Below are 22,140 nucleotides of genomic sequence, written 5' to 3'. Positions count from 1 at the left end.
TTCGCCAATATCTGCACTGGTGTGGACATGCGTCATCGCCGTAGATCAACGTAGAGGATACTCCAGAGCACGTAGTATTCGATTGCACGAGGTTTGCTTGAAGAGGCTCTAGTCTAGTATGGCTGGACGAAGAGTGGGGCTGAGAATCTTCAATCAAAGTATACGATTTTTATTGAAACAGTGAGCTGAATATGGGAACAGTTTCCTTATTTAGAAAAATAGTTTTCTCCTCGAAGACTTGGGTTGATCGGTCAATTACAAACTTTTAATATGAATAAGAACAGATTTGAAACCCATTTGTTAGAGAAATTTTATTTGTTTATTATAAATTCGTTGTGTTTCATGAAACAACTGCGAGCTGTTTCCCCACTTCAATGAAAGCAGCCACCGCACGATCGATTTCTTCATCCGTGTGGGCCGCTGAAAGTTGTACGCGGATGCGGGCCTTACCCTTCGGTACCACCGGATAGCTAAACCCAATCACGTAGATTCCGCGTTTCAACATTTCATCGGCAAATACTGAAGCCAGTCGGGCATCCCCCAGCATCACCGGACTAATGGGATGATCCATACCGGAAATGGTAAACCCTGCTTTGGTCATAGCATCGCGGAAGCGTTTTGTGTTGCTCTGCACTCGGGCCGTCAGTTTGCTGGATTCCATCAACATCTGGATTACCTTCATAGCACTGGCCACCACCGGCGGTGGCAGAGAGTTCGAGAACAAATAAGGGCGAGACCTTTGACGCAGAAGATCTATCAACTCTTTCGGTCCAGTGGTATATCCTCCCGCGGCTCCTCCTAAAGCTTTGCCCAAAGTGGAGTTTATGATATCGCACCGTCCCAGCATCCCGTAGAATTCTTCCGTTCCTCTTCCAGTCGCTCCAAAAAATCCGGTCGCGTGGCAATCATCCACAAAGGTCAATGCGTTGTATTTCTCTGCCAGCGTGAAGATCTCCGGGAGCGGCGCCACGTTACCATCCATCGAAAATACACCATCCGTTACAATCATTTTGACACGGGCATCACTTGATTTCAGTTTCTCCTCCAAATCGGCCATATCCCTGTGCAAGTATCGGGCCTTCTTGGCCTTGCACAGTCGAATTCCATCGATGATTGAGGCGTGGTTCAGTTCATCCGAAAAGACGGCATCCTCTGGCGTCAGCACGGCCTCGAATATCCCTGCGTTGGCATCGAAGCAGGACGCGTACAAAATGGTGTCCTCTCTTTGATGGAACTCCGATAGTTTTTTCTCCAGCTGCTTGTGTATGTTCTGTGTTCCGCAGATGAATCGCACCGAGCTCAAACCGGCACCGTACTCGTCCAGCGCTTTTTTGCCGAAATCGACGACGTCCGGGTTCGACTGAAATTCGGAAAAAAATAGTTCGAGATGAAACGTGTTGTATTAAATATAGGAAGAATGCTCACAGCTAAACCGAGATAGTTGTTGGCGCAGAAGTTTAGAATTTGGCCCTGGGAGCCCTCAACGTGGATGGAAGTGGCCTGAGGTGAAACGATGATACGTTCCCGTTTGTAAGTTCCAGCTTTGTCAATTTCGTCCAGCTGCGTTTGAACGATCTGGCGGAAATGGGCATTGGCGGCGCTGCTGGAATGACGAACTACGAGAATTGACTTAGACTTAGCAATGTTACAAATGCTTCATAGACAAGTAAGGCGACCTTCGGCAAAAATTCGATTAAAGCAAAATATGATTCAATGGATTTATATCTCATATGGTGGCTAAATACCGAAAAAAGGGTGATGCAGAAGAAGTTGGTAATTTTTAAATAACAAGTGCAATGAGAACTACGCCGAACAAAGCGCTAGACGCTTTGCTCCACGTGTTACCACTGGTTCAATTTATTCAGATCATGGATCAGAGAGGTGTGCTTTGAAGAGCAGAAGAGAGGAGACCTAAAAGGTGATTTTAGAATTCTAAGCAACATAAGTATCAAGTCACTGATCATAATCAATGATTACTGGATGATAAAAAGGTACAACTTTCATCGATTTATTTATTTATTTATTACCAAATCGCGTTCTTGTTCCTGTCGGATCGTTGTCGAAAACCATTTTCACCGAATTACTGTCCGACATTCTGGCTACGTGCCCGGCCCACCGTAGTCTTCCGATTTTCGCAGTGTGAACGATGGATGGTTCTCCCAACAGCTGATGCAAATCGTGGTTCATTCGCCTCTTCCACCTACCATCCGCCATCTGCACCCTACCATAGATGGTACGCAGCACTTTCCTTTCGAAAACTCCCAGTGTGCGTTGGTCCTCCATGAGCATCGTTCAGGTCTCGTGTCCGTAGAGAACTACCGGTCTAATAAGCGTTTTGTAGATAGTCAGTTTGGCACGGCAGCCAACTCTATTCGATCGGAGCGTTTTGCGGAGTCCAAAATACGTACGATGGCTTTTCCTCAAACGTGACCTTTAAGTGGTCTTGTTGTGTAGAGGTTATCACTTCTATCTAGAAAGTGGGAGGTTGAGGGTTCGAGTCCCTCCAAGACACGTAAATTCTTTTTTGCAAATTTCATATCATATATATTTCATATTAAAAACTCCGATATAATAATATCCATAGTTTATCGCGTGTATTCAGAATGTTTTGTTTAAAATTACAAGACCTAATAATGATCCATAATTTACATCCGCTGAACCATTCTGAACGGCCGTATTGAGAATATCACCTATAACATCTTCTCTGCTTAAATAACAGACGTGAGTCGCCTGATGCTGGATTATCTGATTTTCCTCAATCTCTGGTGCTTGGCTTCCCGGTGGAACTTATATTGAGTATCCTTCGGAAAGAATCTGTGCCCGGGATGGGGGAGTCAATTAAGGCAACATTCGTTTGAACAGTGACTTGTCTTTGTGGGCGGGGACTCGAGCTCGAGTGTCGATTTCGGGAGTCTGGTGGCGCTCTCGCGCGGACCAGCACTGTCAACAGCAGAGACCCTCGCGTGCGTGTTGATGGTGTTGGTTTGCATGGGAGAGCTGTTGGATTCGTCGGGTCGTCGTTTGGGTCTTTGTTTGCAGCAGCGTATGGGTAGTTTTGAGACTTTGGTCTTGAAATGATATTCTCAAGCATTTTTCTTACATTATTTCTCCCTCCCCTCGGATAGGTTATCTTGCCGCGATGGGTGGGCTTACGCCATTAGCACTGATATGGCAACCAAAGACATATCCTGTCGTGGTGATATCACATGTTGAATATTTTTTGTTTAATGCCGCGTCACATATAATCTGGCATTGATGCACTGATTTTACGCATGTGCATGTGATTCAACGGACATCGTATCTTGGAGCCTTGAATGGTGGTGCAGACAGGTAGAGGTCCTTTTCATCAGTGATAATGATCTCTGCTATGCGGCAATACTTTCCAGAGGCGTTCCCTGATGATGATGAGTCGTAGCCACGCTTAAACATAGCTAGGTAGGAATTAACCAGTAGAAAATATCATCAAGACATTCTGCATTCTTTCACGTTTGCTTAACTCTTAAGCGGTACTTACTTATACGCTTGAACTAGGATACTCGCCTGAGAGGAGGTGACCTTTAGCAATAGAGACAATGAACTGACATCAAAACGTAACATAATCTACAATGAGTATAGAATTGAACTGAATAACGTAGGAAACATAAGATAACTAAGACCGACAGAGTAATAGTGACACAGTGCGAAACATTCGACAAAATTATGACTAGATTAACAGTAGATCCATAGACATAAAGATCTACCAAAGACTTCCTAACCCTATCAAAAATTCGAAGCTCAAGAAATGTCTGTAAAATTATTACCTGTTGAATTTTATTTGGAGGCCATTTCGAAGCTTTTGAAGACCAACAGGCCCATAGCAACAGTATTCGGTGTTGTTAAGTTGAGAATTTTTGATAATTGCTAGGCAAACAGTTCTGAACTGTGGCTTGCTAAATAGACTAAATAGATCTCAAAATAAGTTTTAAACTAGTCATATTTATCAAAATCTAGTGCGTTATTATTGTTTCAAAATGCACTTCTATTCGAGTTTTCTCTCTTTGTCATCATATCTACAATAAGACTGACTCTCACGATAGATTTTAAGCTTATTATTTTTTGAGCTTCATTTGTTTGATGGAAACTGCAAATTTAGAAAAAAAAAATGACTGGCTAGTTTTTGTTTGCGTTAACATTGTAGTAGGGATAGTAGTGATAATTGCTGATCTCGATGAAATTGTGAAAAAAACGGTTGTTGATATGAAAATGGTGATGTTGTGTGGTTTTGCAAGTGTTAGTGAAAAGGTTAATACACAAGTTGGTATTGGTGGTGTAGACATAGTGACAGAAAAAGCTATGTAAAAGATAAAGTTGATTTGGGATGGGAACATGTTCGCAGTGAGTATGAAGAATGAAATGCAATATTGAGTTGAGGTGCTTGAAGTGGGAATTATTTTATAATTATATTAGAAATAATGTAAAATATTCGGTACATGTCCAATGAAAGCTAGTAGAAGTGTCGGTTCTTATATGATATATAACAGCGCTGTTTTGAAGATCGATTCATTGTGTGTGTGTTCATGACTAAATAAGATATTTGTGATGACAGGGACAATAGTAATTATGATAGTGATGGTGGTGATAACGATAATAAGTGATGCTACCGGGATTATTTTGTAGAAAACTATTTGAATCAGGCCTTAACAGTGACCATTTGAGTAACGTAGCTTAGAAACGTCTGTTAATGATCAAAAATAGAGGCTCGTAGAAGCAAATTTAATCACCGGATCAACAGGGAATAGACCTAGTGTTAAGTTGGAGTGATGAGTGATAGTTATAATGGTGAAAACGGTGATCATGTTATTGAAGGGGACTATTTAATAAAACTATTTGGATCAGGCCTAAAACAGTGACCATTTGAGCAACGTGGCTTAGGATCGTCTGTTATTGATCTAAAATAGAGGCTCATAGAAGCAAATTTAATTACCGTGGGGAATAATAGGGATGGACCCGGAGTAGAGTTTGAGTCGAGAGACTGCCAACGGGTTACATAAAAAAAAAAAAAAAAAAAAAATAGTCCATTTCGAAACATGTGCTGTGCATATACACAGCCAGGATATTAAACAAAAAAATGATTTTCGTACGGCCGAGTTGCCGAATAATATGCAATTAATTGAACGATGGACCAATTCTTCGCTCAGGATCAATTGTAGTTTACACCGATGGTTCCAAGCTGAATAATAAAGTTGGAGCAGGCGTTACTGGCCCAGTGATAAATATGTCGATTTCCATGGCCAGGGTGGCTATGGAGTTTGAGTAAGTTACCATCAGCGTGTGATTATGATACATTAATGTCTCAGCGTGTCAATCGGTAAGCAGCAAGCCATGACTCGGCCTCGTCTTGTCAGATCTCCGTGGCGTGCACACGCACCCACGAAGAGCTGCTGTCATCGCATTTCGCCCCGGCCATTTAGGGTCTCACTTATTATGCTAACGTCGTAATTACAGGCATTCAAATATTTGTTGCATAATGTCTGATAGTCAGCAGCAGCTTTGAAATCAGTAACGTTAAACGTTAAGTCATTCCAAACCTTGTCGTTATAAAGTGAATCGGTGTTGATTCCTAGCCATTGTGTTATTGATGGCAACGAACAAGCCGATATGCTGGCAAGACTTGGTTCATCTCGACAATTCATAGGTCCCGAGCCTTTTTTGGTGTATCTGCATGTTTTCATAATATTGAACTAAAATCCTGGGAACACATGAAACTAGAAGTCATTTGGATAAGCACATTAATTGCGAGGCAGGTTCATAACACCTAAGGTATTTATTTACTATTCGAAATATTCTCGATTTTTCAAAAAAGATTTAGGTACATATACAGCGCGCAAGGTGGATCGATCAGGTGGAAGATTGCTTGCGGATCCTACGTAGACTGCGTGGTTGGCAACGTGTAGCCACGGACCGAGCTGAATGGAGCTGGAAGCTGGAAGACTCTTATGTACTGCACAGGCCACTTCGGCCACGCAAGGAGGTTGCCGTATACGGCATTCCCCAGTTAGAGGATACCAGCTACGAAAATTGGAAGTTCCTAGTTGAAAAATATCTGAAGTCCGTTAGTCTGTTGGAAGTCACGCAAAAAGAAGCACCGGCAGCGCCAGAGGAACTAGCAAAGTTCAACGAACAGGACTGTAAAGCAGCGAATCTCATCATTTCATTCATTCATGACGACATGCTGGACCTCATCCGAGAAAAAGATACCGATAAACAAATTTGGACCACAGCTTGCAAAGTTTAAGATGCTAGACCTAGAAGGTACATCTGTTAGAGAACATTTGAAGACTTTCGATGAACTTATCCGGCAACTGAAGTCTACTGGAGCGAAGTTGGAAGAAAGCGATTTGGTTTCTCAATTGTTCGTGACCCTTTCGGAGACGAACGATCCACTAGTGACCGCTTTAGAGACTTTCGGAGAAGGGAAGCTGACGCTGGACGTTGTGAGAGAACGACTTTTGGCAGAAGAATTAAAGAAGACCGATCGAATGTCCGATACGTATAAGGAAAAACCGGCGGCGTTCATGGTAGACAGAAGAGAAGCTCGAAACAGCGATGAACGAAAGAAGTTGGTATTCAGGCTTGACTTTGGTGCCAACGACCATCTTGTCAACGAGAAGAACTGCTTCGAACGCCTGGTCAAATTGAATCATCCTATAGTAATAAATGTGGCTAAGAATGACGAATACTTTCAAGCTTGGTACAAAGGCTGTATTGCTGGATTTGACATGGGCGTACAAGTTACTATCAATGATGTTGGCGCAGTAACCATCGAATTGTTTGTATCATAGTATGCCACTAACATATATGACATTAAATGTATCAGCACGTATCAGTTAGCCTCTACATATCGAACCAAACAGACGTGTTGCTAAGGCAGTTGCTAAGGAAACAGTTCTGTTTGGCGAAGTGAAATTTTTTTCAACCCGAAGAAAAGTTTAAAGAAAATGGCCGGAGAAGGAGGAAACGGATCTCAAGATGGTTCCGGGGATCAAGAAAACCAAGTTCGAAATGGTACCAGGAATCAAGCCGCCATCGGAGGTCGTTTGCCGAGCAGCTCGGTATCGTTGCCGGCGTGGCTAGTGCTACGAGCATAGCGGCTCGACACGGAAAATTGGCCTGTTGAGAAGACTGACGGGAATCCGACTGGTTGGCGCTGAACGGGATGAAGAAATCATTTGCTATACGACACAGGAATACGTGAACGAACTGTTGACGACGTGTCACCAGCTTTCGGAGGTAGGTTTCAAAGTGGACGACACCTGATTAGCGAGTTTGCTGATGAAAAACCTGCCGAAGCAGTACGAACCGATGATCCTAGGATTGGAGTCGTCGGGAATGCAGCTTACGGCGGACATCGTCAAAGCGAAAATCTTGCAGGATGTGAAGGTCGGCAACAATTGCAAGTCAAGTGATGGTGCGTTCTACAGCCATCCGAGACCGGAGCAGAAATCTGGAGAAAAGTCTGCGGTGAAGTGTTTCCGGTGCAAGAAGTCGGGACACTATGCATCTCAGTGCCAGAGGAAATTTAGTAAGAAGAAAGAACCCGAGGAGAAGCCCGTGGGAAATAAAGTGGTCACGCTGCATTCTACGCGTCCAACGCAATACAGTCGTCAGAGGTTAATGCCGACTGGATCTTCGATTTCGTTCGGATCTTCGATTCGAACAGGAAGTTATTGGAAGAAGTTGAAAATGTGTCGTCAAGTATCAACGTAGCGAATAATTCGAAAGCTGACGTCATCTCGAAGGGCGTCGTCAATCTGGAAGTTGACATCGGAGGTTCGTCGTGTGGTATCACCATGAAGAATGTGCTGTGTGTTCCAGATTTGGCCTTGAATATGCTGTCCGTGGGCAAGATGTGCCAGAGCGGATACCAGGTGACGTTTGACAAGAGCTCGTTTATGGTTGTTAGCCCATTGAAGGAGATCGTAGCGGTTGGACAGTATTCGGATGGTCTGTACAAGCTGAAGCTGGTCAAGAATCCGAACGTTCACGTGGCACGGGAGCAGAATAGTTTTCAACTATGGCATCGTCGATTGGGACATCTTTCGGCTGACGGTATGAAGCGGCTGAGGAAAATAGCGACAGGCATGCAATTTGAAGACGAAGAGTTGGAGAAATGTGTTCCCTGCATTCAAGGTAAGCACCAGCGGCAACCGTTCAAGGTAAAAGGTCATCGTGCTGATCGGGTGCTCGAGCTGGCTCTGTGGGCCAATGGAGACGGTATTGTTGGGAGGAAGCAGGTACTTTCTGACATTCATCGATGATGCGAGCAGGAAAGCGTTTGTATATTTTTTGAAATCGAAGGCGGACGTTTTGGAAGCATTTGAAGATTTCAAGTCATTTGTCGAGAACCAAACGGGAGAGCAAATCAAGTGGATCAGAACGGACAACGGCAAGGAGTACGTTAATTGTGCGATGCAGCGGTGCTTGCGTCGAGCTGGGATCCATCACGAGACAACGGTTCCGTACAATCCGGAGCAGAATGGGCTTGCAGAACGGATGAACCGAACGTTGGTGGAGCGTGCCAAGAGTATGCTGTTTGATGCTGGGCTTGGAAAACGATTCTGGGCGGAAGCGGTAGTTACTGATTCATACGTCGTCAATCGTTCACCGACAAAAGGTCTTCAAGTCACTCCTGAAGAGAAGTTTACGGGAAACCGCTCCGATTTGTCGCACCTGCGTGTGTTTGGAAGCGAAGTCATGGTGCACATTCCGAAGGAGAAGAGACGCAAATGGGATGAGTAATCAGAACGTTGCATCTACATGGGCTACAGCGAGAACTCAAAATCGTACAGAGTGTACAACTTCAAAACGCAGGACGTAGCAGTGAGTCATGACGTGATATTTATGAAGGAAGGTCAAGTTACTCCGAGAGAAGTAGATTCCACCCAAGAAGCACCTTTCGAAATGATTGTGCAGAACGAGATGTATGTTGCAGAGAAACAGTTCGTATAGACGGTGAAGAAAACGATCTGGAGGCGCAAGATGACGAGCTCAGTGAAACCGAGTCCGAGGAATCAGAAGACGCCGACAAGACGCTGATCGACCCTGACCTACAACCTGCTGCCCTCCCTCCCTGACGAAAGTTCCCAAATTCCACAGCTTCGCATAACCCCAGGTGATGCGAGCGTCGAGCCACAGACGTTCCAGGAAGCGATTTCGTGCAAGGACAGCGACCGTTGGAAGGACGCGATGGTCGAGAAGTACCGAGCGCAGATGAAGAATCAGACCTGGGAGCTCGCCGATTTGCCTGCTGGAAGGAAAGCACTCCGTTGCAAGTGGGTGTACACGGTCAAGACCAGTCCAGATGGATCTACCGAGCAGTACAAAGCCCGTTTAGTGACCAAGGGCTACTCTCAAGTCAAGGTGAAACATATGCTTTCTGTTCGTTGCCACCAACAACAGCTTATGCGCCACTCTCCTTAGAGAGGCTGCTGAGGCTTGTTTGTCTCGGCCCGGTTGAGACTCTTAAAACGGGCAAGTTGATAGAATTCAAACACACGACCTCACTTCGCTTTGTTCCAAATTTCCAACGTCAACCAAAGAATCGTTCCATAATCTAATCCAAGCACAATCAATGAAAAAATACTACTCGATAAAGGACGGATTCATAATTCGAAATAAATCTCATAAAAATCTCAATTACTTTCGACCAAAGGCAAAATGCTTACGGGCATGCTTGATTTATTGATGCATTCAAAATTTTAAAATACTCTAATTCTTATGAGCGCTTATCGGATGCATATTTAGACCTAATTATAACTTTCCCCTTTGGGTTTCACAAAACTTTAGCTTAATACTAGATTACTAACCCTAGGCTAACCTGATACTAGAGCTCGGGATGTAACGGCCATAAACGACGATTCGATGATATCCGTTCGACGATCGTCGCCTTTCTGGGAAACGTCCCTGGTTCGCCTATGCTTAGGCGTTCGGCGTGAAGTAATCGTCCGTCTTACTCTGGACTCCCCTTAAGCGTTTCGCTGACTGTATCGTGACCGATGGGTGCATGTCACGACTATCCTGACGGTAGGCCGGTGTAACTTGGTAATGGCTTTGGTTACACTCCTGGCCACTTGGTGGCGTTCCGCTTGCTTTGCGTTTGTAGCACGATGTAGAATAGTTGCGCAATGTGGTAACGGTAATGACGGTTATACCCACGGGGTGGCGTAATGACGTGGCCACGCGTTGTGCGACAACTCACAATGTAGCACGCTTGTCTCGACACTTAGGGGAGAGTTGGGAGCTTGGACACCGACCAGACGACTTTCGAGGCGGTCGGAACGAGGGGTTGAACGATCCGTGGAACTGACTCGTCCCGCACAAGGGCCCACGATGAACAGTGGGAAGCTGTTCAATGACAAATTATTTAGTTTTATCAACTCCATCTTTGCGGTCTAGTTCTTACCTGACACGGAGGACACCAGCTTTCACCAGGTGTCGGATACTCCACGTGTCGCGATTACGGATCACTATCCTTCAACTAGAGAAACAACCTAATTATAGTTTTAACAAATCTTCCACTAGTTATAGTTTTACCTACTTCGGTTTATGTTATAAACTTTTACAATTTCCGTAGTAAAACTCAATTGATCACTATTAATTAGGCTTCGCTTTGATTATAGGCCAATAACTATAAAACACTCTGCTATGGACTAGAGCCACCGAGATAATGTCGAGATTTCGCGTTTCTAAAACTTTAGTCGACCGGAATCCGCGGAACTCAAAGTTTGACCTTAAACGCGAAAGCCTCAATAGTCTCATATCTCAGAAACAGGTGGCGCGTCAGCTTGCTGATTGGAGCTTTGACGAAGCATACGGCTAGGGATGATTAAATTGTTACAAAGGGTGTCGTCTACGAAGAGACTTACTCGCCCGTGGTCCGATATGCCACCATCCGCTATTTGATGTCGTTGACTGCCAGGTTGGACCTGAAGATTCACCAGATGGATGCAGTAACAGCTTTTCTGCAAGGTGAGTTGGAAGAGGAGGAAATTTATATGGAGCAGCCAGAAGGATTAGTCAACCAGACCGTCAACCATTTGGAACCAGAAGCTGGATGGCGAATTGAAGCGCTTTGGACGGAAGAAACTTGATTCGAAAAGTCGAGTCGAGTATGTAATGGAAGTAGATGACAATGAAAATATGGATTCTGATCGTACTCCAATAGTCCGCAACCTGAACAAGATGAATATATTAAGGCGCAGTGAATGGGACAGAAAGGCTGCGTGTGAATAAAAAGATTATATCAGTTCAATCAAAGTTAATTGCCTATTTCCGGGGATTAAACCACCCGACTTGGACGTTAATTTACAATGTTATGAAAACTCATATGCGAATATGTACGTTATGTGGAAGATATTGATTTGGAAAATGTATTGGAGGTAACCACTTTCCCTTCGATGGGACTCGAACCCATGACCCTACATATCGTTGGCAGAATCGTCACTGCCCAAAGTACTTCTGTCTCAACATTCAAGTATCCATTCCTTGATCCACTTGAAACGTATAAGGATGTCTACGGTCCATCAGATGAAGAACATTGGCAAAAAAAAATTGAAGACGAACTAATGTCTCTCAAACTAATAAGGTGTGGCGCTTGGTAGAATGTTCAAAAGGTGTAACAGTAACCTCGTTGAAGTCAAAATGGATTTTTCATGTCAAGGAGAATGAAAATGGACTACCCGTCCGTTACAAAGCTCGATTGGTTTTTACGGTGAACTAACGGATGATATGTACTTGGTAATTCCAAATGGCATAACTGCGAAACAAAATCAAGTTTGCAGGCTAGCAAAATCCCTCTAAGGCTTGAAGCAAAGTCCAAGATACTGGAACGAGAAATTGAACGATTTGCTTATCAGGATTGGATTCAAGCGTTCCAGACATGGCTACTGTTTGTATGTGAAAAGCACCGAGACTGGAACTACATACGTGATTATCTATGTTGATGATTTGCTGTTAGTTGGAGATGATATGTTGAAGATAGAAAATATTAAGAAAGTTTTATCAAATGAATTTGAAATGTCAAACTGTGGCACTGCCAAACATTTTCTGCGAATCAAGATATCGTACAATCGAAACGATGGCATCATGGAATTATCACAAGAAGCAGGAATCGATCGAGTTTTAACAAAGTTTGGATTAGAAAACTGCAATTCTGTCAAGACACCGATTGAAAAGATTACAATGCAGCAAGACACTAAAGAATGTGTTGATCGTCCCTATCGTGAGCTTCTGGGAAGCTTGATGTATACAATGCTATGTGCAAGGCCTGATATTTGCTACTCCATAGGATATTTGGGAAGATTCCAACGAAAACCTACTGAAGTTCATTTGCAGATGCTAAAAGGAATTGTTTGCTATTTGAAAGGTACTAAATCAATGAAGCTCAAGCAAAATGAGTGTATCGCCTCTTGTCGGATTTGCTGATACTGATTGGGCCTCGGACACGATTGACAGAAAGTCAGTAAGCGGTTACTTGTTCAAAGTGTATGGCTCATCCGTATCCTGGGCAAATAAGAAGCAGCAAACTGTCGCAACTTCATCAAGCGAGGCTGAGCATATTGCAACATCTGAAGGATAATGACTCAAAGGTATACTGAAGATTAGAAGGAAATAGAAGAGAAGAAATCGTTCGTAATTTTTGAAGATAACAGAGGATGCATAGCTATGTCCAAGAATACCAAATATAAACGCGTGAAACATATCGATATCAAGCACCACTTCATAAGAGACCACTTCAATAACGGTACACTTGAAGTCGAAGCTGTTAACACAACTGACCAGTTGGCTGATAAATTTACGAAAGGCTTAGAAGCTGGACGTTTGCAGATCTAGCATAGGATTAGCCGATTAAGTGTTAGAAATCACAGTAATCGAGTTGATTGTTAACAAGCGTAGCAACCAATGAGTTATTGACACTCATTTTCTATTCGTTAATTTTTGTCATTCGCATTTAAACCCTCAACCAATACGGAAGTCCAATAAATATTAATTAAGTTGATTGACCCTGCGTTAGTATCAATCATTAAAACTATGATGTCCTTGAAAAATGATCACGAAAGTTGTCATTTTGTTGCAAGGCACAATACATATACTGGTCTTACAACGCTTACAACAGGCCATTGGCCGAGCTGATATCACTTGAAGGTGTTAGGAAAATTTCAAGACGATATGGTTTTTCTGCGGCATACATGTGGAGGACTCGAAACATTTTTATACCATTGTCCGGCAATTTTTAAAAGTTTATAGTTCTTCAACGGAGGGCTGAAAGAACCCTCTGAAGTTTGGAGAACAGGTTTCAATACGGTAGTAAGATTCATCATAACCATAATATCGCATTGGGAAAACGCTGAAAGTCAAGGTGATGCGATTGCTCTACATAGTAATGTAATAATACGTCAACTTGATTAAGCGAATCTTCTTCTTCTTATTGATATCACATCCCCACATGGGACAGAGCCGCCTCACAGCTTAGTGTTCGTTAAGCACTTCCACAGTTATTAGCTGCGAGGTTTCTAAGCCAGGTTACCATTTTTGCAATCGTATATCATGAGGCTAGCACGATGATACTTTTATGCCCAAGGAAGTCGAGACAATTTCCAATCCGAAAATTGCCTAGACCGGCACCGGGGATCGAACCCAGCCTCCCTCAGCATGGTCTTGCTTTGTAGCGACGCGTCTTACCGCACGGCTAAGGAGGGCCCCTAAGCGAATCACATGGGGCATATTTCACAATAGATTTAACAAACGATGGTCGCAGTGATTGGAATATCCAACAGGTAGGCTGACCAGATCATTTCGGTCAAAAAACGGGACAAATGCGCTTGCAAAACGGGACACGCCAAAAAATCTTGTGATAAAATGAAAGAGCTGTAGAAATTTCAAAATGTATCCCGAGTAGACAAAAATAGCTCAATAATATCAAATGTTGATAAAATTGCAAAATGAGCTATGGACATGATTGATATAAGAGATAAAAGATCAGACGACAATATCAATATTTTGCACTAAAATATCATGCGGAGATTAAGTTATGCTATTTGTAAGAAGTTATCAATATCATGTGCCATTAGTTTGTTCTTATCCATAGCATATCTTGATATTTAAATGATATTTCGGTGCAAATTTTTGATATTGTTGCCAGTTCTTTTATCTCTTATATCAATCAAATCCATATCATGTTTTGTTATTCTGTTCATGGCTTCTGCCCGGGATGGGCCTAATTTTCATTTTCCGTGTAAGAAATTAGAAATATTTTAGAGTGAATCATTTATCACCATAATCTTCTATTGTATTAAGTTAGTTATGGAAAATACTAAAATACAAATATTCCACTCTTAAAAGAGACGCTGACAAAAACACGAAGGAAAAGAAAATAACGCATGTTTCAATATTCAAAAAAAAAATTGTAAAATTTTAAAATTTAATTTTAATCTACCTTAGATTTGCATTAAGGATTTTATTATTGACCAATATCAAAAAGTTTTCCAATTCTGTACAATTGAAAATAACAAACAATAGGCAAACTACCCTGCCTTAGGCCGGTTTTCGGCATTAGAAGGCTAAGAAAAAATGTCAAAAGACAAATGCGAAAAGATTGTGGGATTATTGATTTCCCGTGCCAAATTCTTTTTATATGAATATAAGTGGGAAAACATCTGCGGATAAAAACAACAAGGCAAGAACATTAATAAAATGTCATTTTAATTATTTACTTGAATATGGTTGGCGCATGAGAATAAATGTCAAATTTAATTAATTTACAGTCCTTTTGGAGCGAAATTTATTTAAATTACCCGCTAAAAGTAGCCTCAGACTTCGGGAATCTCGTCCATTGATTTTGTACTGATGTGCTTCCAAAAACAGTGTAAAGTATAAAAATCCAGACTGGTTTTCAGCTCAGACTTTCCGCCGGATTGTATTTAAATCCGGCTGAATTTCTAATTTTTCAAAACGGAATCCCATAAATCTCATCCAAACATGGGAGCGAAATTTGCTGACAAGTTCCTGATGTGTAAACTAGCTTTAAAGTACGTAAGGACCTTGAATCTAGCCTTTAATCCAACCAAATTTTCCCTCGGTTTGAAAACTCGATTTTGTTGATTTATAATAGTAGTTTGTGCAACTAGTTGCAAAAGATGATTTTTCAGCACGAGTTGTACGTTTATCCAACGAGGCTTGCCGAGTTGGATAAACTCTGAGTGCTGAAAAAATCGAGTTTTGCAACGAGTTGCACACGCTATTTTTGCAATGACGAAAAATGGGCTTATATGATAAATCTTTACCAAAATTGTACAATCGAATTTACTCCACATGATCATTCATGCCAATAAATTATGTTGCGGCAGAGAACAATAAGATTCCATCTTATCTTGCCAAATTGCATAGCTTGAAAAGCTATGGAGCGATGGATGCAATTGCCTTTGGAAAATTGTGATGTTATGTCCAACAAACCATTTCATTTATTACGAGACGCTTAGAGTACACTATTTAAACACTCACCCAAACTAATTCAGCTAAATGTTGTCATGTAACTACTGTCCCAATGTAGGTTTTTCATTATAGCACCCAAATGAGTGCTATAATGAATATTATGCAACCCATTTGAGTTGCATAATGGTCATTAAAGCACCCATTCTGTTGGTATGGAAAAGTAGGCCGTTTTATCACTCAAATGACAACTGTAAACCAGGTTTTATGATCAGGAATTGCAAAAATTATTTTTTCATGCCTTCGTTTCTTTACAGTGGATGATTTCTAAATAATTCAGAAAGACTTTGAATGATTCTTAATGTTTCGAAAAATTATGATTGAAAATTATGTGGTAAAGAAGATTTGAAAAAAAAAATGAATGACCTACTTCAGCAGATTCAGAAAGAATAATCGAAAATGAGCTTAATTTGAAGATTAGAACGTCTGTCCATGCGCTTCATTTTATTGACGTTGAGGCTGAATTTTAGGAAATACTTGCCTATCAATTTACTAATTCCGTTCAATCTACTGATGGAATTGGGCAAATTTTAATGCCTCCGGAATAAGCAGCAAAAAATCATTGAAATGAAACTGTATGAAAAAATCTCCCGGAGAAGCACCTGTCGTCATTGACTGAGTTGAAAACCTTAAGAAAAATCGATCAATGGAAAATACAAAACGGCATAGATAGCAAGACACAAAAAAAACACTTTCTATGTTAATGATTCCAGTTTGCTGCCTAAATTATTGAATTTGTTTGAACAATATTTTAGATTTTGGTATCTTTGAAAAAAAAACAATGAAAAAACGGGACAAATTGAGAATTATTTAGATTAAGACGGGACAGCACAATAAGGTCTTAAAAACGGGACTGTCCCGGTTAATACGGTACGTATGGTCAGCCTACCAACAGGGGTAAAAATACTGCAAACGATATTTTCTCACGATTGTTATACAAAGTACAACAACACGAGTATCAACGAGTATCAAGATACATTTTGATCCTAGTCATTAGAACAAAAATAACTGTATTTTCTTGACAACTTCATCAAATTCGCAAAAAGGTTGATATTTTTGTTTGTTTCTATATGGACAAGCCCCCAAACACATCGAACGTTTTCGGTTGGTGGCGTGACAAATTACACCCAAAAGTCACTGACTAAATGACGCACGTTTTCGGGTGGCCTTGAACATGTCAATCATTGTCGTTACCCTTCATTGTTCACTCCCGAGAAAAAAGTTGCATAAATCTTTTCTTCTGTGAGTAGTTTTGAACCTGAACTTCATACAGATACAAAATTATCCCTGTGGGCACCGTTAAGTAGGGTGTCATTAATCTAATGGATTACATGATTAAGTAAAAACATGAGGCCATAAGGCCACATGTTATTTCAACCTAATTTATCCTCTCCAGTGTGAAAACTAAAACAAAACAAACTTGAATAAATAATCGATGATCTCCATTATACAGTGCACTCCATGGAGTACGCGCCTGCCCCTTCCATTTATGTACAACCACGCGTCTCCACTGTCTTCGTTTCAAATATTGTGTGGATATAACCACGCCGTTTTGCATGTTGCTCTGAAATCAATGCATCGTTCTGCCTTGGATGCAAAAATGCTTTTTATGCAAATCTTCTTTTTCGTTAGAACCGGTTTCCTGTTCTACACCTGTTTGAAAACCGGCTGAGCGATATTACCCGATATACACGTACCTGATGCAGAAACTGAGCTTCTGCTAAGCAACTGCTTCGTTAACATCATTATCACAGCTTTTTGAATTCGACCAGAATTTATGCACTATGCTGATTGATTTGACGACGATTTGTTCAAATTAAATCACGCGACACGCAGTTTCTAAATTGGCTAACACGGCGAAATTGGAAGCAATTTATGCCGAACGTCTCGGTAGGCGTTGCCGTTACTATGTACGACGGGATATCAATTCACCAGCGCGTGGTGGTTGTCAAGCGGGTGGCTCAACTGTTCTCAGCGACGGAATAAACAAGACTGCGACTACTGGTAGGAGAACGATGTATAACGCTGGCATTTGTGGCGGTTTCTACTTGCAGATGGACTACGGTGAGTAAACTCACTGCGTGTGGAGAAAACAATGCATGAAACGTATTACGTTTGACATCTTTTAACATTGTCGCATCTTTCTAAATACTATCTAAATATACTATACTAAAGAGGCTAGCCTATAACCTTCATGACTGTTCTTGTTACACATATTTTTAAGCACTTAGAGTTATTCAATTTTAAATTTTCTGGTTCCTCAATGCTTGTAGTTTTGGTAAATCATCTCAAGTGTTTAGCTAATTTGGTTGTAATTGACTATGCACATGCTGTATGAAATTTGTTGGTAAATTTATATTAAATGTGTAACTTTAGTGAAAATAATTTCAGCAATATTAAGCTCATAAATTATAGGAGTAGGACAATAGTATTGTTTACGCATAATTTACAAATTTAACACAACAACTCACATTGTGCATCAATTTCCCGATATGTCAGAACATCGTTCAACAGATAACAGTGGTAAAATCACCTTGATAAGGTAAAGTGTCGTTGAATTTACTTAACATTTTAAGTCTTTTGAAAACACTCAAAATAATTGTCACTTAAGTTCCACTTTAAAAATCAGTTAGCCTTTAAAATTCATTTTTTATGACCTTTCTAGTGTCTAATAAAACTTACTCACATGTCATATGCATATCAAAAAGAAATGTAGAGAAAACCCCGTCACACGCAATCTTAAGGATATATCGCATCAATTGGGTTTTTTAGCTATGAAAAATATGTTCATTTTTTTTATTCATTCAAAAGAGTACCCTTTTCTAAGGCTCCAACATATGTATTTTATTCTCGTAGACCATAAACCATGTTGGAAATCAATTTTAGGATTTTTTGTAAATTTAACTGTTTGGCAGTTAGCTCACAGGCTGACAGCCCATAGTAAAATCAAATTAGGGGTGTTCAATACGCGAAATTATAAAGTTTCTCGATACTGATTTAAAAAGGTTCCCGTGTGTGTATCCAATCTAACACCCTCTGGCAGTGATGTTATGGAAAAAAGCAGTCTGTATTACTTATACAGTCGACTATCTACATCTCGATGTTCTATATCTTGATATCTCTCCCTATGTCGATGGTTTTCTCGGTCCCTTCAATCTACATACATTTGGGCTCTATATATCTCTATAACCTCCTTATCTCGATCTCAATGTGTTCTGGTCATATTTTGTTCACGATATGTCGATATATTTAAATTTTTAGGCTTCTAAACCATCTTTCGACAATAACAAACGCATTGAAAATAAGATATGACATTTGTTCTGCTGTCGTTTTGCATAGCAACTAGCTTTTTTCGATCTAGTACCCATTAAAGTTTTCTCCTGTTCTGAGATCTCTCCTTATCTCGATGTGGAGATGCGACTGTAGTCAGATTTAGTCCGGGAGTTAGATGGTGCTAGTTCTACTGTAGCTCCAGTGACCCATTGCAGACTGCCTGATATTTCATGACCAGTCAGCGCTATGAAATGTTGAGTTGACATCCGGGAAGGAGCGCCTAATATAGTTCTAATATAGTCCTCACAAGTTCAAATTCTCACGCTTCTTCTCACGTAGTGTTGCTTGGACACTGTTGTCCTTCTGACATCAGCTAGAGTGAGAGAGTGCCTCTTGTGGGATCTGCTTAGGATGTGATGGGGTTTGACAGTGGGCTCTGACTTCTATAAAGCTGCATGTGTCCGCAAGCAGGCCCTATCACAGCGACCGTGTGCCACTCAAAGGGCACTTGCCTAGTCCTGGTGTTGAGTGGGACTTTGAACAAATTTGACCCGACTGATCGAGCGTCTGTTCACCAAGGAGGTGCGGCTCCAACAGCCTCTCTTCTGGCATCCAGCGGCTGTGTATGAAATGCTTTTCCCCGGAAGCTATACCTAAGATGGCAACCCTATTCCGGTGGATAGGGAACCTTGGGCCAACAACCCACTGTTCCCGGAACATCATTTTGTTCGAGAATCCGACAGTGAAGAGAACGGACTGATGCTACGGCAACGACTCTTGGGGCAAAACAACGGACAAGAATAGGAACATGAAACGTTTTAAACCTAGCCCAGCAGGGTAAATTGACACACCTTGCCAATGAGGCACGTCGCATGAAGCTTGAGATCCTGGGACTGAGTGAAGTCCGTTGGCCAAACTTTGGAGAACACAGAATGCCGTCGAGACTAATTCTACATCGGCATCGCCGGCTTGAAATCCTATTAAGCGCCCAGGCACACTCTGCGCCTATGAAGAGGCGTAACTAACGAAAAATTCTAGGGGGGGCTAATTTTTGACGTAGGATTAGGGTCAGTACACAAATTACGTAACGCAAAAATCCGGGTTTTGACCCCCTCCCTCCCCCTCGTAACAAAAAGTAACATTTTTGGTACCCCCTCCCTCCCCCATGTAACGCGTAACTGTGAAAATTTTAAAGCCAGATTTTTTTTCCTTCTCTAAAGCATTTGGGTTTTGGTATTTTTTAAACACTGTTAGAATAGGGACGGCACATGATCAAAAATCAAGGATATCAAGAATGCAACTAGTAGATACGAAAATAGAATTTGCGATCATAACTATTTACATAGTTTTGAGGAACTGTGGTGTCGAGAAATACAATTTTCGCTTGGTATTTTACGCATATCAGTCCCGCTATGTCAGAATACTTGATTTCGATAATGACTAATATACGATAACGATAAACAGCAGATACTTCAATCAGTGATTAAAAAAAAAGACATGCAAATAAATTTTTATTCGCGTTATAACATTTAGTAGTACCCACCCCCTCCCCCCTCTTCTAGTGTAACAAAGTATAAAGCAAATTGGACCTCCCCCCTCCCCCAAAAACGTTACGTAATTTGTGAACAGACCCTTACGTCCTTTGCGAAGATAGGGAGGTTATTCTGCATATTCAAATTTGAGACCCCCGTGAAAAGTACCGATTTCGAGATTTTGGTATCAGTCGATCGACGAACTCTAAGATTTTTCCCAACAATGGATTAGAACAGCGGTTCTCAACCTTTTTCTTGAGAGGTACCCCTTGGAACTTTAGCATTAATTGAGGTACCCCCTTTCGAAATTAGACTTCCAATCCTTTTGAAAGAATAATACCGAGCCCTTTGAAGGGAAGCTCCTTCAAGCTTTTGAATCCCTTTGAAGTAGACTTCCGCGACTCTTCATTAGAGGCTTCCGAGCCTCTTGAAGGCGGTTTTTAAGCCCCTGAAAAGGAGGCTTCCTTTGCAGCTTATAACGACGCTTCCAAGCTTCTTGAAAGAAGGCTTCCAAACCACTTGAAAGTAGACTTCTGAGTCTCTTGAAAGAAGGATTCTGATCCTCTTGAATGGGGACTTCTGAGCCTCTTGAAAGAAGGCTTCCGAGCCTCTCGAAAGGAGCCTTCCGAGAATCTCGAAAGGAGCCGTCCTCCGAGCCTCTTGAAAGGAGGAGGCTTCTGAGCCTCTTGAAAAGTCGCTTATGAGCCTCTTAGAAGGAGGCTTTTGAGCCTCTTGAAAGGATGCTTTTAAGTTTCTTGAAATGTGGCTTCCTACCCTCTTGGAAGGAGGCTTTTGAGCCTATTGAATGAAAGCTTCTGAGCCTGGAAAGAAGTTTTTAAGCCTCTTGAAAGAAGGCTTCCGAGCGTTTTGAAAGAAGGCTTCCGAACCTTTTGGAAGAAGGCTTCCGAGCCTTTTGGAAGAAGGCTTCCCAGCCTCTTAAAAGCATGTTGAAAGGAGTCTTCCGAGCCTCTTGATAGGAGCCTCTTGGAAGGAGGCTTTTGAGCATCTTGAAAGAAGGCTTATAAGCCGGGAAGGAAGCTTTTGAGCATCTTGAAAAAGACTTCTGAGCATCTTAAAAGGAGGCTTCTGAGCCTCTTGAAAAGAGCCTCTTGAAAGAATATTGAAAGGAGGCTTCCGAGCCTCTTGAAAGGAGGATTTTGAGCCTCTAGAAAAGGAGGATTTTGAGCCTCTTGAAAGAAGGCTTCTAAGCCTCTTGAAAGGACACTTTAGAGCCTCTTAGAGGGAGGCTTTTGAGCCTCTTGGAAGGATGCTTTTGGAAATGAGGTTTCCGAGTCTCTTGAAAGGAGCCTTCTAAACCTCTTGGAAGGAGGCTTCTAAGCCTGGAAGGATGTTTTTGAGCCTCTTGAAAGAAGACTTCTGAACCTCTTGCAAGTAGGCTTCTGAGCCTCTTCAAAAGAGGGTTCCAAGCCTCCTGAAAAGATTTTAAAAGGAGGCCGAGTCTCTTGAAAGGAGGGTTTTGAGCCTCTAGAAAAGGAGGATTTTGAGCCTCTTGAAAGGAGGCTTCCAAGCCTCTTATAAGGCTTACGAGCCCCTTGAAAGAAGGCTTCTGGGCCTCTTGAAAGAAGGCTTCTGAGCCTCTTGAAAAAAGTCTTCCGAGCCTCTTGAAATGACGCTTCCGAGCCTCTTAGAAGGAGGCTCTTGAGCCTCTTGAAAGGATGCTTTTAAGCCTCTTGAAAGGAGCCTTCCGTGCCTCTTGGAAGGAGGCTTCTGAACCTCTTGAAAAGATATTGAACGGAGGCTTCCGAGCCTCTCGAAAGGAGGCTTTTGAGCCTCTAAAAAAGGAGGCTTT

General features: G+C 41.7%; 1 protein-coding gene across 2 annotated transcripts; it reads right to left on the bottom strand.

Moving 5' to 3' along the window:
• Nucleotides 1–292: 292 nt before the first annotated feature.
• LOC134214871 (2-amino-3-ketobutyrate coenzyme A ligase, mitochondrial) lies at nucleotides 293–17,536 on the bottom strand. Of its 2 annotated transcripts, XM_062694153.1 has the most exons (4): nucleotides 17,219–17,536; nucleotides 15,978–15,984; nucleotides 1,426–1,629; nucleotides 293–1,360 (listed from the first exon to the last, which is right to left on the bottom strand). In XM_062694153.1, exons 1-4 carry the CDS (start codon nucleotides 17,269–17,271, stop codon nucleotides 341–343), a joined length of 1,284 nt encoding a protein of 427 aa, XP_062550137.1. In that variant the 5' UTR covers nucleotides 17,272–17,536; the 3' UTR covers nucleotides 293–340. The 2 variants fall into 2 exon arrangements, with proteins under 2 accessions (XP_062550137.1, XP_062550136.1); XM_062694152.1 differs by lacking the exon at nucleotides 15,978–15,984 and having other exon boundaries at nucleotides 1,426–1,616; nucleotides 17,223–17,535.
• Nucleotides 17,537–22,140: the final 4,604 nt, after the last annotated feature.

The sequence above is a fragment of the Armigeres subalbatus genome, chromosome 2 (assembly GCF_024139115.2).
Source record: "Armigeres subalbatus isolate Guangzhou_Male chromosome 2, GZ_Asu_2, whole genome shotgun sequence".
In the NCBI taxonomy this organism is placed as follows: domain Eukaryota; kingdom Metazoa; phylum Arthropoda; class Insecta; order Diptera; family Culicidae; genus Armigeres; species Armigeres subalbatus.
Note: the sequence above shows the minus strand (reverse complement) of the source record. Positions and strands in the feature narration are given on the sequence as shown.

Coding starts and splice junctions, on each gene's coding strand:
- LOC134214871 (XM_062694153.1), bottom strand. CDS start 17,271: ATGATGTTAACGAAGCAGTTGCTTAGCAGAAGCTCAGTTTCTGCATCA. Junction 1,361..1,425: donor ACAACTATCTCGGTTTAGCT/GTGAGCATTCTT, acceptor TCCGAATTTCAG/TCGAACCCGGACGTCGTCGA.